Here is a 16,968-nt window from a genome sequence, read left to right as displayed (position 1 = left end):
CACTGCTGAGGGGAGCAGCGGGCGGCAGGAGAAGTCTGCACGCCATGTGGGACCCTCACCCGGTGGCCGGGGATTGAACTGGTGCTGCAGAGGCTGCGGGCAGCTTCGCAACCCAGCGCTCAACCGCTGTGCCACTGGGGAGGCCCAGCCTAAGTATTTCTATCCATGCAATGTAAAGGAAAAAAGGAAAGATTTCATTTAAGCATATGATAAAGAAGAAGTTAAGTTGACATTATAATCAAGTGATGATTTGAAGAGAAGTTAAAAAGTATTTAAGAAAGTTTACTATTTGCTCTTTAGTGGGATTGATAACAATATGACAATTTTTTTTAAAGATTTATTTATTTATTTATAAAAGCACTGGGTACAGTCAGAAGCACGGAAGGGTGAGAGGATTCACCAGAGCCAGAGCAGGGAACAGAACAGGCAGACCGACGAAATACACTGCTGGGAAGAGCAGTGGGTGCGGCAGGAGAGGTCTGCGCGCCATGTGGGACCCTCGCCGGCCAGCAGGCATCAAACCAGCGCTGCAGAGGCTGCAGGCAGCTACAGCTACGCAGCCCAGAGCTCAACTGCTGTGCCACCAGGGGAGGCCCAATATGACAATTTTTAAAACATGACTTAAAAAATTTTAATTGATGTCTGTTCATATCAGCACATCTGGGAAAATGAACTACACTCTCCTAGATTCATTCATACTTATAGAGCACTGATTTCACATTAAGCAATCTGTAAATTAGATATTTGTTATGTACTAGTATGTATTTTTACTTTCCATAACTGCATACATTAAATACTTAATATTTTGTAGGTAATTATATTGTCATGTATTAAAGGGCTCATGAAGCCTTGACACCAAAGGATTCTTAAGCATCGTCTATACCAATAGCTCTCAAACTTTGTGCTCTTAAGACAGCCCTTTACCTTCTTAAATAATTGATGACCTCAAAATTGCTGTTTATGTACTATATCCATCAATATTTACTGTATTAGATATTAAACTGAGGAAATTTAAAAATATGTATTAATTAAATATAAACAAATACAGTTTTATGAGAAATAACTAATTTTCAAGAATATTTAGTGAGAAGAATGGCATTATTCTACATTTTTCCAATCTCTTTAATATCTAGCTTAATAGAAATCAGCTAAATTCTCATGCCTGCTTCTTTATTCAAACTGAGTGATAAGTTTTTTAAGTTGAAGTATATGAAAAAAATTTGACTTCACACAGATCCATAAATGCAAAAGGGTAAGATCCTTTTCAGATATTGCCAGATATATAGCTTTTTCAGATATTATGAATGTTCTTTCATAATATCCTCAACAAGTGGTAAATTTTCTTAAAGATTAATTGCAATATGGAACTCTTATCTGTTAGATGAGTGGAGATAAGTTGACATGACTGTAGGTAGGTAGAAAAGTAGATGGTTAGGGAGACAGAGAAAGATGAAAAAAAATTTTTTTTTTGCTCCAGGATTCATCCCTCTAATGTTCCCTAATCTCATTTAGCCTTGTTTCCAGCCTTAGATTTAGTTCTTGACTCACTTTATATACCTCCAATGATGAGAAAGCCCTTTTCCCCCCTTCTTTATCCTGCTAAGACCCTTTTCAAGTCTCTTGGGGAGTAAGGATTTGCTTTCCCAGAGCCTTCTCCATCTTAGTGACAGCTCCCTCTTTTTTGAAGCTCAAGCCAAAAACCTTGATGCTATCTTTCTTGACTATTTTCCTTCTCTTGCTATTAAACCCAGTCAGCAAATCTATTGGCTTAACCTTCAGAATATATCTAAGTCTCCAACTTCTCATCTCCATTGTTTTCTTCTGGTTTAAAGCACCATCATCTCTCCCTGGGTTGTTATAAAAAATTTAGATTCACTAAGTAATGCAGATCTTCCAAATGTTGACATAGTTTAATATGTAATTTTTTTTAAATTACATCTCTTAATATCAATGTCCATCTCATCAAAAAGATCTTTAAATATTGGGAAGCTGTCAGGCTCACATTGATGAATACAAGTTATCCAGAATTCCACTTTCTGCATGAAAGCTTGAATTTCACCATTCAGCAAGTACTATCTCTTGTTTTCTTGAACTGACAGACTCTACTAATTTCAAGAAAATGTCTGCCAAATACCCAAGTTTGATGATCATAGTTTGTCAGTGGTTCTTTCAAGTAAAAATGGCATTCAGTGGAGAAAGCTCTACTTCTGTTCACAATGCAAATGATGCATTGTGAATGAAATATTATGAAAATAATTTTGATCTCATTGGTCTCCTGAAAGGGTCTTGCCTTCTTTAGCTCTTCACACCTTTCAGAATTTGCTGTTCTGGTTCATTTCTTAGTTTTGCATATGATGTGATCTGAAAATCAAAAGAAAGTAGGTACACTTAATGCGAGATTAACGTTAGAATATGAATATTTGAACTCCTAATCCAGTACTCTGTTTTTCTAATATTCAGAATATCTAACTCTATAAAAATTTCAAAACTAGAAATTTGGGGGTGCCCCCCACCCCCCAATCAGAGTGTGCATTTTAAACACATTGTGAAATTTACAATAAAAAATGCTCTAAATCTGTTTTGGAAGGTAATGTGGAATGGGTGAATAAATTTTTAAAGTATACACATGTCTGAACTTTCTGTATGCCTGGAATGGTTACAAAAAGTTAAAGGCAGGGCCTCCCTGGTGGAGCAGGGTTTAAAGACACAGCGCTATCAAGCTATCAGCAACCGCTGTAGCACCAGTTCAATCCCTGACCAGGGAGCTAACACATATGGTGCAGCAGACCTCTCCTGCCTTGACTGCTGCTCCCCTTGGCAATGTATTTCAATCAATCTGCCTGTTCTACACCCCACTGTGTCTGGTGAATCCTCTAACCTCCTGCACCTCCAGCCTACACCCCAGTTCTTGTATGCATAAATAAATAAATCTTTAAAGAAAAAAAGTTAAAGACAGTATTACCTAAAAAGAAATGCAAATAAATCTGTAGTTTTCATAAATGGTATGTCTCTATGAACCATTAGAAAGATACCTGAAGGATCTACTCTCTTTTGTTTTCTTGACAGCTCATTAAATTAGGTTCCGATGTTGAATTGTTACTCCGAACATGTGTTATTCAAGGTATTCACACAGATCATAATACACTGAGTAAGTAAAATTAAAGAAAATTGTTTTATGACTGCAGTGTTTTAAAATATCAAACATTCACAATATTTTTAGGGCTTATTAGTAAAATAGCTTAATTTTGCCAGACAACATGGTATATATTGTATATATCCTTTTTTTTTTAAGATTTATTTATTTATTTATACAAGCACTGGGTACAGTCAGAAGCGTGAGAGGGTGAGAGAATTCACCAGAGCCAGAGCAGAGAACAGAACAGGCAGAAGGACCGAAGAACACTGCTGAGGGGAGCAGCAGGTGTGGCAGGAGAGGTCTGCGTGCCATGTGCGACCCTCACCCGGCGACCAGGGAGTGAACCTGCGCTGCAGGGGCTGCGGGCAGCTTCACGGCCCAGCGCTCAACCGCAGTGCCACTAGGGAGGCCCTATTGTATATGTCTTTAATATAAATTATGAAACTTTATTTACCAGATTTTTTTCAGGAGTGGGTTCTTAGAAGAAAACAATTTTGTAATACAAGTTCTCTAATTTGAACTTATCATTTGTTTTTATTGCCTAATATACTTAGCAGTATTTCTGCAACTTCAGAGTTAAAATGTTAGTGTCCTGTTAAGTTACTTACTATCTGGATGCCTCTGTAATTACTATGCTGTCATAAACCAGACCATCCATACTTTTTGTGGGCATACCCTTAATTTTTATTTTGGGCCATAATTGAGTTGAAGGCTTTTTATTTCAATAGAAAAAGTTTTTAGGCTATAAATTTAATGTGTCCATATTGATGGACCTAAAATGCAGGAAATAAGTCATGATCTCATTATAATTCCTTGTTGAAATCCAACGACTTCAGTACACTTATGTTATTATGGTTCTTATATATTTATTTCTTTTTGACATTGTACCTTTTATTCCTTAAGTGTTTCTGTGTGTATATACTTAAGAACAAGTGCATTCTCTTATATAAACACAGTAAATGATTTAAGTTAGGACATCTAACATTGATATTTTTTAAATCTAATCCATAATCCACATTCAGATATTCAGATGTCACCATTTTATTTTAAATAATACTCTTTATAGCTGCCCCCCCCCCATCAGTCTTAATTCATTGCATTTAATTGTCATGTCTCTTTAGGTTCCTTTTGGTTTCTAGAATTGTGGTTCTTTGATATCTAATATAGAGACCAAAGTCAGGGATTTTATAGTCCATAAAACAAATTATGGTGCAAACTGGTATATAGCATGTAAATATACCTGTGGCATGTTGGGATAAAGTGTTAATAATAATTGAATATAGAAAAATTGAATTATAAGGTGCCTTTTGATTCCAGAGATTACTTAATAAGGTGAATTGGGGAAAGAATGAAATAATGGATATTTAATAGGCTATCTGGTTATTTACCACTCTTTGAAGAGCCTCTCTATCCTTGTCTTCCATTCAATTAATTTCACATTTAAATTGTGACATTTCTAGTACCTCACTTCTGTTTTTTGTTTTTTTTTTTTTAAAGATTTATTTATTTATTTATGCAAGCACTGGGTACAGTCAGAAATGCAGGAGGGTGAGAGAATTCACCAGAGCCAGAGCGGGGAACAGAACAGGCAGACTGATGAAACACACTGCTGAGGGGAGCAGCAGGCATGGCAGGAGAGGTCTGTGCGCCAGGTGGGACCCTCGCTGGCAGCCGGGGATCGAACTGGCACTGCAGAGACTGCGGGCAGCTTCACAGCCCAATGCTCAACCGCTGCGCCACCGGGGAGGCCCTAATACCTCACTTCTGTTAACAATTTCTGTTTTTCTTAGTTACAAGTAACAGAAGCTGATGCTAGCGGATTAGGCATCAGGAATTTCATGTACATGATTTTATGTAGCAACTAAAAAATTAAGTTTCTCAGTTTTCTTTGCAGCTCAGCCTGGGCATTGACTTAGGTGCAGCCCACTCACCCATATTTAGAAATAAACCTGAGAAAAAGGCTTGGCACCGAATTTGTTTTGCTGGCAGGAGTAGAACTAGTTGTAGTGGTTACATAGTAAAGTTACTGATGATTCACAAGTGGCATTGCTGTGGTCACAGGAATACCTGTAGGTAAACTGAGTTTCTTTCAGCATGTGAAGTGTATTATCTTATGTGCTATTGGAGCAGACATGGTGGCTGTTTCTTCTAGTGCTCTGTAAGCAGCAGCAGCTTTTATCATCCGGCCAGTTTTGTGGCATGGCTTTGATCATTGGCCACGGAAGCTGAGTCTCAAGCCTGCCTGGTTCTTAAAACCTCATAATAATTCCACGAGTTAGAACAGTAACCTGTCAGAAAATGACATTTTTGCCTCTCTAGCTAGCATCAGCTTCTGTTACTTGTAACTAAGAAAAACAGAAATTGTTAACAGAAGTGAGGTACTAGAAATGTCACAATTAATGTGTGAAATTAACTGAATGGAAGACAGGGATAGAGAAGGGGGTATGATTTTCATTGCCCTGAACATCACAGGCTTGAAGCTGGTGACTCTCAAACAGGTAGTTATGAAAGGTAAGGTAGTACGTCTTGTCCTTTCTTAGGACACAAAGTAACAGCTAAGGCTATAGCGATAAGGGAAATAACTAGAATGTCTTTGTGTGCTGATTATTTCTTCCTGCTTTTGGAAAAATATTGAAAAAGAGGAGGAATGGACATAAGCTAATTCATCTCAAAGCAAAGATGGAAGAAAGTACTACTTTGCTAAGGGGCACTCTTCTGTCTACATTCTGAAGTCTAATTAATTGAGTGTCCTGTAATTTAGAGCTTTGCAGAATTGAAAATGTGATTTGTTTTTATCCACCAAAAATAAAGCCATCACAAGCACTGGGCTTCTGAGTAAGATCAATATCGCAAACCTTTCTCATTGTCCAGAGAGAGATCAGATATAAGATGCATTTACTCACTGGAGCCTACTGTTTTTCATTGCTTTAAGAAGTGTCCATTAAGCCAAGGGTTAGAAGAAAGGTTGGAGAGAGGCCGTTACTAAAGGATGGAATCTTCGTGGTCAAAAACTGTGTCACAATATTTGCCTATGACTTCCTATACATGGAAATAACTGAAAAAAAATAGATGAAAAGCTTATAAAGTTTTTGAGAAATTTGTATTGCTCAGAAACCCTTAAGACCATTCCTGGGTTCCTGAATTCATATCAGTAGGAAGTGAACTATGAAAGCATCACAGCCTCAAAGAAGGGCATCTTTCCCAAGATCCCTACCTCCAAGCTAGGAGATTTCCCCCCCCCCAAAAAAAAAACAAACCAGAACCGGGAGCCTTGAAGGACAGTGCATATAGTATGTAAGAGAGGGTCTGTGGATCTTTCAGAAAACAGAATTTGGTGCTGTCAGATTGGCTGACTAGAGAATTTATTGCTTTGCCAAAGCAAGAAGTTCTTGCTTCTCTGATTTAGAATTTGCTGTGGAGCAGTGACCACCATGTGTTTCTCATTCTAACGTTTTACTGCTATGTCCTGTTTATTCTTCACTGTAATCCAGTAGATCTCTACCATGTGAGCCACTGCTGTACCTGATAGGAAAGACTAACACGTCAGTCAGAGATCATGGATTTGAATCTAGATGAGACCTTAGGGGCCAGGTGGTCAATAGATACATTCCATAAATGGGAAGGATATATATGCATGTCATGTAGCCAAAAAGGTGGACTGCTTGTTGCTTCTCTAATATCTTCCTTGCCGTTCTTTCTAAAAATTGAAAAATTGTGTTTGGTGTACAGTGTGCCCCGTCCCCCCACCCCCCCCAAAAAAAGTGGTTTCCCAGACCATGTGATACCTTTCCGGCCAATGTAAGTTGCTGTATGATGGGCTTTACTTCCAAGAAAGCTATTATTTTTCTATTTAAAAGGCATAAGCCCAACTAGCACTTTCCTTTTGCCCTTTCCCCTCACCCCCTCCTGCCTGGAGTGCAGAGGTGATGCACCAGCAGTCATGAAGGCAGAACAGGAAGATTAAAAGAACCCCAGTAACGTTTCCATAGTACTAAGGACCTGCATTAGGCCTCGTCTGTATTCCTTGATATGTGAGAAATTTAGATCCTTTACTTATTTGAACCACCAGCTGTTGGATTTTTGTTTTGGCAGAGCTAAACATATCCTAAAACAATAAAGGTAGATTTAGCCATTAAGTCTTCTGTTTTCCCGTAAATGTACACATTTGTAACAAATCACATTATAAAACAATTTGTTGTTTATCTGTCTTTTCCACTAGAATGTGGACTTTTTGAAGCTGAAGAGATTAGTATATATTCATTTTTATATCTTCATTTCTCCATGTAATATATAATATAATATAGACACATTTATGGCAGAAGAAAAAATATTTCTCTTTCCAGTTTGTAATTGGATTCAGGCCTTTAGTCATCACCTCTCTTTAGTCTTCCTTAATCTGGATCAGTTTTTCTGTTTCTCTTAGTCTTTTATAATCACGATGTTTTTTTGTTGTTTTTTTTAGAGGTTTATTTATTTATTTATACAAGTACTGGGTCAGTCAGAAGCATGGGAGGGTGAGAGAATTCAGCAGAGTCAGAGCACGGAGCAGAACAGGCAGAAGGACCGAAGTACACTGCTGAGGGGAGCAGCGGGCGGCAGGAGAGGTCTGCGCGCCATGTGGGACCCTCGCCAGTGGTCGGGATCGAACCAGCACTGCAGAGGCTGCGGGCAGCTTTGCAGCCCAGCGCTCAACCGCAGCGCTACCGGGGAGGCCCAATCACAATGTTTTTAAGCAAGCTTTTCATAAAATATGGCGTAAACATTTTTTGATCATGACAATTCACCGAGACCTAGTTCTTCTGAAGGAAAAAAGAAATTTTGTATCTCCTCAAAATTTTTTGTCTTTAGAACTTTATCTCATTTGACTTCAGCAAAATGCCTTCAAGGACTCAACATTTTTTTCTTATTGTTGTTGTTGCTAACTGACTTTCAGCGTTTTGAACTACATGGTTCCTCATTGTACCAGACTGTCCCATACATCCCTATCTTCTGATCACTGAATTCCAGTAGCATTCTCCAGTTGGTATGATCACCCAAACACCCACTAGAACCATTGTTCTGTACAATTTGGAAATTTGAAAAGCCACCTGGGTTTTTATACAGTATGTAGTATAAATAAATTTTCTAGTTGGTGGTTTTAATTATCTGTAGTTAGATAGCTGGTAAAGTAATTTAATTGAACTCTGTTCATTTAATCATTAATTATATTTTTAAAATAAATGATAAAGGGTTAAATTGGCGGTATATGTTTTTATATACTCTGAAATGAGAATCCTGTTAAACTGTCTCCATTTAAGGGGCCTCCCTGTTGGCACAGGGGTTACAGTCTCAGCGCTATCAAGCTATCCACAGCTACTGCAGAATGAGTTCCATCCCCAGCCAGGGAGGTGACCAATGTGGCACAGCAGACCTCTCCTGTCTCACCCACTGCTCCCCTCAGCAGTGTATTTCAGTCAGTCCTCCTGTTATGTTCCCCACTCTATCCCTGGTGAATCCTCTCACTCCCCACATCACTGGCCTGCACCCCAGCTCTTGTATCATAAAAAATAAATCTTTAAAAAAAACCATTTCCATTTAAAATCAAGGATTCAGCTATTGATATTAACGAAAATAAAATATCCCTGGAAAATTTACCTTAAAACTAGATAATATTGCTATAGCTACAGAGTGAAGTGATTGTGCTGGTGTTTAAGTTTCATTTTAATGATGTTAATTGTCCTCTCTTTTGTTTTCTTTCAGAATTGATTCCAAGGAAAGACCTTCTTATAGAAAATGTGCCATATTGTGATTCACCAATTCAGAAACAATGAATTTCTAGGATAAAAGCAAGTCTTTGTACTTTTTAATTTTAAAATATATAACTCTTACAAAAGTCCTTGAATGCAATTATTTTTCTCTAAACTTATATACTGAAATGAGTGAATTAAAGTATAGTGTCATAATTAAATTTTACATTAAAAGAACATTGCAGGGCCTCCCCGGTGGCGCAGCGGTTGAGCGCTGGGTTGCGAAGCTGCCCGCGGCCTCTGCGGCGCAGGTTCGATCCCCAGCTGCTCCCCAGCCACTGGAGGAGGGTCCCACATGGCGCGCAGACCTCTCCTGCCGCCCGCTGCTCCCCTCAGCAGTGTACTTCGGTCCTTCTGCCTGCTCTGCTCCCCGCTCTGGCTCTGGTGAATTCTCTCACCCTTCCGCGTTTCTGACTGTACCCAGTGCATGTATAAACAAACAAACAAACAAATAAATACAATACGTGCCTCTTTAAAAAAAAAAAAAAAAAAGAACATTGCAGAGAACTGCCAAACATACATAAGTAATTCTAAAGGGCGTTAAGTAAGAAGACATTTCATAGCAAATTTTATATAAAGTCAAATAAGTGCTTCTGGAGAAGATAAATGTATTTATTTTTGTTTGATCTTGATGAATATTTTAGTCATACCCTTACTATTTGGGAATAGTAAGTATTTTCACAATTTTCCCTCCCATGTGAAGTGAATAAAATTAAAGTTATTAGATAAAGTTGGTAGTTAGTTTCCAAAACATTAAATTGTTGAAAAAAATCAGTATATGCCAATTTTCCACTGAAGGTAGCCTTTGTTTCCTAAAACTATAAAAATATTTCAGTAGCTAACAATTATACAGTTTTCTTTTAGAGATAGAAAGTATCTCTATGTTCCTATTAAACCATTTTTAAATCAATTTTCTGAAGATAAATGATTAAAATATCAAAATTGCCTAGGCTCACTGTGGAATAAAGAAAGCCTAATTTTTTTTTTTTTAAAACAGTGACCCTTGATCAAACTTTATGATATAGCCCCAGTAGAATTGGCTGTACTTAGACTACAGATACACATTATTGTCCAAGTATAATATATGTATTCTCTTTATTTTAAACAAAGAAACATAAATGGTTTTACTTCTTTCATAAGTCCCATCCCTGATGAGATTTGCAGTATCACTAAACAGGTTGGTATTGTACCATCTAATGCTAGGAACTATAAAATTATATTTAATACCTTCTTGTTTCTCTCTTATCTGTGAATCTTTGCCATTCTGATTTCTCAGTAAGCAGTCTGTCATCTCCCATTCATTGATCAATTCTACCATTTGATGATGACACAGGGTTTATAATTTTTATAATACTCTAAATGCAAGCTTTGTTTGGAGAAACATTAGTATATCCCTACTGGATATAAAATGTCCTTTAAAAATCATTTAAAGGCCTCCCTGGTGGCTCAGGGGTTAAGTCTCAGTGCTATCAAGGTATCACCAGAGCCACTGCGGCATGAGTTCGATACCCAGCCAGGGAGCTGACCCACATTGCACAGCAGACATCTCCTGTCTCGTCCGCTACTCTCCTCAATAGTGGACTATTCTGCTCTCCACTCTGTCTCTGGTGAATCCTCTCACCACCACCACCCCCATCCCAGTTCTTGTATGCATAAATAAATAAATCCTTAAAAAAAAAATAAAAATAATTTAACATTAGGAACTCAAGCATGTGTCAAAATTTATTTAAACATAGTACAGTTAACTATTAAGCCAGAGACTAAAACTTTTAAAATTAGTTAGTAGTTATAAAATGTATTATACATATCAGAAGATTTGCTACATAGTTTTTTATCTCCCATGCATGTTTCTTGTTCTCTGTAGAAATTATACCTAGATAAAAATAAAAGCTGTTTGAAATGTGATATTTGCTCTTATAAGAAAATGCTAAAATTCAATAATTGTGTAAATTCTCTGACTTGCTCTTATTTTAGTAAATACATTAAATATTTGGAAGAAAATTCATTGACATAGTTTAAATTTAATATATATTTTCATTGTTTCAGTATCATTGAATACATTTTAAATTCTCAGCTTTTTTTCCTTAACCTAAATTCCCTTATAGCATTCTTTGTTTACATTAATTTAAATATATCACCAAATTTCATTTCTTTACAAAATAATTATCAGTAGGAACAAGTAACAGAAGTTTGTAATTCACGTGTTTATTTTATCAAAACTAGTGACTTAAAGATTGTCTTTAAGATATCTAATCTATTTCTATATGTGTATATATATATCTATAATTATATTTTTGTGCCTTAAAACTTAAGTTCCTATATAATATCAACAACAGGCTAGATAGTCACGAAATTCTGAAAAATTTGGCACCTATCCCTATATAGCATTCATATTTCAAAATTTTTATTTATTTATGCATACAAGAACTGGGATGTAGGCCAGAGGTACAGGGTGGGAGAAGATTCACCAGAGACAGAGTGGGAAGCAGAACAGGCAGATTTACTGAAATACACTGTTGAGGGGAGCAGTAGGAGAGACAGGAAAGGTCTGCTGTGTTGGCTTCCTGGGCAGGATAGAACTTATTCTCCAGTGGCTGCTGATAGCTTTATAGTGCTGAGACTTAACCCCTTGCGCCACCAGGGAAGCCCTTAGTTAATGATTTTACGTAATCACTTAAAATAATTCGTAAGTTCTTAGTCATTTGCAAAACAAAGGGTGAAAGTCATTCTTCTAGAGCATGAACTACTACATCTATATAGGGTTTATTTTGTAATCTTTTTATAAAAATTTTGAGAATGATGATTATCCACATACCTAACTTCTCTGTACAACATCAACATTTAATCTTTTAATGGGAGGGAGGGGTGTTTTCCATGTTCCCAAAGGAAACTGCTCAAATCTAACATTTCACTTTGACTGTTGAAATTCAGTGGAAGTAGACTGTATAAATTCTTAGTACAGATATTGAAACTCAAAAATCTAGTAGAACTTTGCAAAACAATCTTCTGGCAGAAGTTAGAAGGGTTATATGGTAGGAAAATCAAATTTTTGTTGATTTTGTGTAGGGAAGAGTCCGTCACTGAAGAGTTGAAGGTTAGGGCCTCCCCGGTGGCGCAGCGGTTGAGCGCTGGGTTGCGAAGCTGCCTGCAGCCTCTGCAGCGCCGGTTCGATCCCCGGCTGCTCCCCGGCCACCAGAGGAGGGTCCCACATGGCGCGCAGACCTCTCCTGCCGCCCGCTGCTCCCCTCAGCAGTGTACCTTTGTCCTTCTGCCTGCTCTGCTCCCCGCTCTGGCTCTGGTGAATTCTCTCACCCTCCCATGCTTCTGACTGTACCCACTGCTTGTATAAATAAATAAATAAATCTTTAAAAAAAAAAGTCCTTGAAGAAAATTAAAAAAAAAAAAAAAGAGTTGAAGGTTAGAGGAATGTGACAGATATTTTGGATAATATGACAGATAGTTTGGATAACATGTAGTTCAGAATATTACAATTTGAGTTAAATTGTGTTTAAGTTGATTCTTGTCTTGCCATAGTTGCCTATCTTAGCATCAGTACTATGTCCAAAAACTAATGATAATGAGAATAGTTAGAATCCCTATGCTTGTTAACAAATTATTTAACTATAAACACAAAGCCATAGGTCAACAAAGAAATAAAAATTCAGTTCTTATGTAAGTGTTTTCTAAAGCAAAACTAGATAACAACAAAATTGATTTTAATGTTCTATCAGCTATATAACCAATCAGAAATAAAATGGGGGAAATGATCCTATTTACAATAGTAAACAAAACTATAAAGCAGAACAGACTTTTTTTTTTTAAAGAATTATTGTGTTTATTTATGGATACAAGAACTGGGATATAGGCCAGAGGTGCAGGGGTGAGAGGATTCACCAGAGACAGAGTAGGGAGCACAATAGGCAAATTTACTGTAATACACTGCTGAGGGGAGCAGCAGGTGAGATAGGAGAGGTCTGCTGCACCATATGTGGGTTAGCTGGGGATCAAACTCAGGCCATAGCAGTGACAGCACTAAGACTTAACCTATAGGCCACCAGGGAGGCCCCATACTATGTTTCTAGATGAGGAAATTGAAATTGTAGCGATAGCAGTTACTTAAAACTTACTGTATCAAAATCCCAACAGATTGACAGTTATATCTACATAAAAATATAAAGCTTTACATTTTGTGCAAGAAATTATAAATAATATTTATAACCTATGTAATGATATAAAAACTGCTTCTATGGGACTTCCCTTGTGCCGCAGGGATTAGCACTATCAAGCTATTGCCAGCCACTGTAGCATGATATAGCAGATATTCATGAACCAAATTCTTGCTGTTGACAAATGTTACATTTTGCCACTTTTGTTTAAAGATCTTCCTGTTAAGTTATAAAATCTTGCAAAGCTAAAGTTACATCTCCTTTTCCTTACTCCTATCTCACTTTAGAGGTAACCACTGTTTTAAAGTTGGTGGACATCATTCCCATACTTGTTTGTATACTTTCACCAAATGTGTATGTTTTTACAAACAATATGTAGTACTGTTTTGTGCTTTTGAAGTGTAAATGAATAGCATCAAGCTCCTTACGTAAATTCGTCACGATTAGGTTTTAGAGATGTATCTGTCTATATTGTTGCATGAATATATAGATCGTTTATTTTGTTTAATTTCATTGTAAGAATAAACTAGTTTGTTTATCCAGGTAGTATAAACTCAAATATATGTACAAATATCTTGATGAACAATCGTACTCTTTGATTTTTTGATATTGTAAACCAATTTACTGAAAACACTAGCACATGGATTCTTGAACCTGTATAAAAAATTATCTGGATATATACCAAGAAGGAGAACTGTTAAATCCCAACATATGTATATATTCAACTCTTCCAGGAATTTTTTTTAAAGATTTATTTATGCATAGAAGAACTGGGATATAGGCCAGAGGTGTTGGGGGTGAGAAGGATTCATTAGAGACAGCATGGGGAACAGAACAGGCAGATCTGCTGAAATATACTGCTAAGGGAAGCGGCAGGTGAAATAGGAGAAGTCTGCTGCACTTTATGTGGTATTCTAGCTCCCTGCCCGGGATTGGTAATAGTGCTGAGACTTAACCCCTACACCACCAAGGAGGCCCCCTCTTCCAGGAATTTTTCAATTGTTCTGGCTGTGCCAGTTTACACTCCAATCAGTAGTGTGTGAGAAATCTCATCCTCCACACCCTCACTGTTTCTATTATTTATAACTGTTCTTATTTTTGTCAAGCAGATGTATACAAAATAACATCACATTTCTGATTATTGGTGAGGTAGATTGATCCTTTTCTCCTATTTATTGGTCATCATGGTTTTCCATTATGAATTTTGTTCATATCCCTTTTCTACTTTTCTCTGTTGAGTTGTGGACTTCTTCTTACTTATCCTTTACATATCCTTGCTACTAATCCTGTGTTGGTTTTCTGTGATACGAATGTCTTCTTCCAGTATGTAAATGTCTTTTTTTTTTTTTTTAAGATTTATTCATTTATGCATACAAGAGCTGGGGCACGGGCACAGAGATGTGGGGGGTAAGAGGATCCACCAGAGACAGAGTGGGGAACAGAACAGGCAGACTGACCGAAACACATTGCTGAGGGGGGCAGTGGGCGAGACAGGAGAGGTCTACTTTGCCATGTGGTTTTTCCCTGGCCGGCCCAGGATTGGATTGGGCTGCAAGGCTGCGGACTGCTTCATAGTGCGGTGCTTAACCCCTTGCGCCACCAGTGAGGCCTGTAACATGTCTTTTAACTCTGTTTGTGATAAACCTGTAGTATAAAAAGTCATTTTAGTATATCCATTTTTAAAAATCCTTTCCTTTTTCACTTTTGATTTTGTACCTTTTCACTTTTGATTTTGTAGTTTTCTACTCCAACATTATAATGATGTTCTAATACATTTTCCTCTGAATGTAGAAATTTTGCTTTTTATGTTCATGTTTTTACACCATCTGGAATTCATTTTTTTTAATTTTTATTTTTATATTCCCCATACAATTGCAACCCCCTGATTTTGACCTCAATCCCTCTTCCCCCCCCCCCAAGTGTGTCTCTGGTTCATAGTTGTTTGTTGATTAGAATTCATTTTTTATTTATGATATGATGGGGGCATCTAATTTTACCATTTTTTTATGGGAAAAACAATTTTCCCCAGCATCATTTATTGAATAGTGCATCCTTTTCCTGCTGACATATAAAGCAACTTTAGTCATATCCCAAGTTCTATAATTGGAATCATCTAATCCTTTCAGCTCAGGGACTTTGCTCCTACAAATTATTCCTTTTTTCTGCCAAATCTGATTTTTCCTTTCTCCACAAGATTATTTTCAACAGCATTTAACATGCCGAAATGTTTTCCTTCTTAAAAGAAAAAACTTTCTTTAACCACCCCCCTTCAATTTTAGCACCTTTTCTCATCTCCCATTCTTTTGTATTAAGAGGTTTCTGTACTCGGTGCCTCCACTTATATCTCCATCCTTTCTAAATCCCCAATCAGGATTTAATCCCATCAACTACACTGAAACACTTCTTGTCCCTGTTACTAGTGATCACCACTTGGTAGGTTCAAAGGTCCATTCTCATTTCTTGTTTACTCATCATTTGAGTCACAGTTAACATAATAATTGTTCATGCCCTCTTTTTTTTTTTTTTGAATAATACAACCATGAAACAAAGAAATAAAAATGTGCATAATCTTATGTTTGTCATTTTAGATCCACTCTCAGCCTTCTGGACCCTACGCAGCCTTCTCTGAGTAGCCTATCCTATATGAACCAGCTCAAATGGTTCCTGTAAACCTGGCTCTTAGTTGTTCCAGACAATGGGAAACCCTGGCAGGAAAGCAAAGGAAGGAGGAGAGTAAAGGCAGGTATTCAGCTAATTATTTCCCTGGCTCTGCCCCTGAGAGGTTGCCTCAGGCTGGCAGTGTCCCTCTCCCAGTTCTTTCAAGGTGATTTGTGTATCATTCTTTCCTTCTAGTTTCAGAAAAGGCTGCCTTTTCTCAAGTTTGGTTTGCAACAGCTCATCTGCTACTGTTTACACCCATGGTTTTGTAAATAAATCTACAAATTATTTAAGTCTGTCATCCATTTCCTATTGGACTCTTAATTCACTGCCTTGAGGGAACTTACCCTTGAAAGTGAGAGGCAATAAACAAGGTTAAAAAGTAAATTAAAAGGTGTTGGGTAATGTAGAGAAAGATAAGAAAGGAAAGGGAGAAAGGAAAACTACATGGATGAGGTTTTGCAATATTAAATGCTGTGATCAGAGAAGATCTTATGAAGAAAGTGATAGTTGAACAAAGACAAGGATGTGAGCGATCTAACCATGCAGACATATAAGGGAAGAAATTTCATGCCAAACAAATTGTTCGTGCAGTACTCCTGAGACAGGATCATACCTACTACATTTGAAGAAAACCAGATGACAGGAGCAAAGTGATTTAGAGGGAGAGTAGTAGGTAGAAGGAGGGGGCTGGTTGCCAGGCTATGTGAACTCTTATAAGGACTGTGGTTTTTGCCCTGAGTGAAATGCAGAGCCATTAGATGTTTTTAAGTAGAGGAATGATATGATCTGATTTTAAGTTTTAATGACATCATGCTATTTTGAGGGCCATGGTGAATGAAGAGATACAAATTTGAAGGGGCCTGCATTAATCCAGATAAGTAATGATAGTGCCTTATACCAAAGTGGCAACAGTGAAGGTGGTGAAAAGTAGCAAATTGATAGAACTCATGGTTTTCCTGATGGATTTAAAATAAGACAAAAAGAAAAGTCAGGAATAATTCCTAAGGGTTCTGGCCTGAGCAGCAGGAGAGAGATTATTGCCATCAGTTGCAATGGTGAAAACAGACTTGGTTTGTGAAGAAAGATCAGGAATTCAGTTTTTGGACTTTATCTTTTAAGATTTATTTTATTTATGCATACAAGAGCTGGGGTGTAGGCCAGAGGTGTGGGGGTTAAGAGGATTCACCAGAGACAGAGTGAGGAGCAGAACAGGTGGATC

At 37.4% G+C, this 16,968-nt stretch overlaps 1 protein-coding gene across 2 annotated transcripts in view; it reads left to right on the top strand.

Annotated features, from left to right (window-relative positions):
• Positions 1-16,737, top strand: part of LYRM7 (LYR motif containing 7) — a 28,593-nt gene extending 11,856 nt beyond the window's left edge. The window contains exons 4-6 of one of the 2 annotated variants that reach the window (XM_054694448.1): positions 3,067-3,148; positions 8,876-8,961; positions 15,677-16,737. In XM_054694448.1, coding sequence (XP_054550423.1) covers positions 3,067-3,148; positions 8,876-8,946 — 153 coding nt within the window. In that variant the 3' untranslated portion in view covers positions 8,947-8,961; positions 15,677-16,737. Of the gene's footprint in view, positions 1-3,066; positions 3,149-8,875; positions 9,244-15,676 lie in introns of those variants that run through there. The other variant, XM_037509408.2, reaches the window with a different exon arrangement.
• The last annotated feature ends 231 nt before the right edge of the window (positions 16,738-16,968 follow it).

The sequence above is a fragment of the Talpa occidentalis genome, unplaced genomic scaffold, assembly GCF_014898055.3.
Source record: "Talpa occidentalis isolate TD23 unplaced genomic scaffold, MPIMG_talOcc4v2.1 talOcc4.13, whole genome shotgun sequence".
NCBI lineage: Eukaryota > Metazoa > Chordata > Mammalia > Eulipotyphla > Talpidae > Talpa > Talpa occidentalis.
The sequence above is the reverse complement of the archived record's forward strand: the minus strand, read 5'-3'. Positions and strand labels throughout refer to the sequence as shown.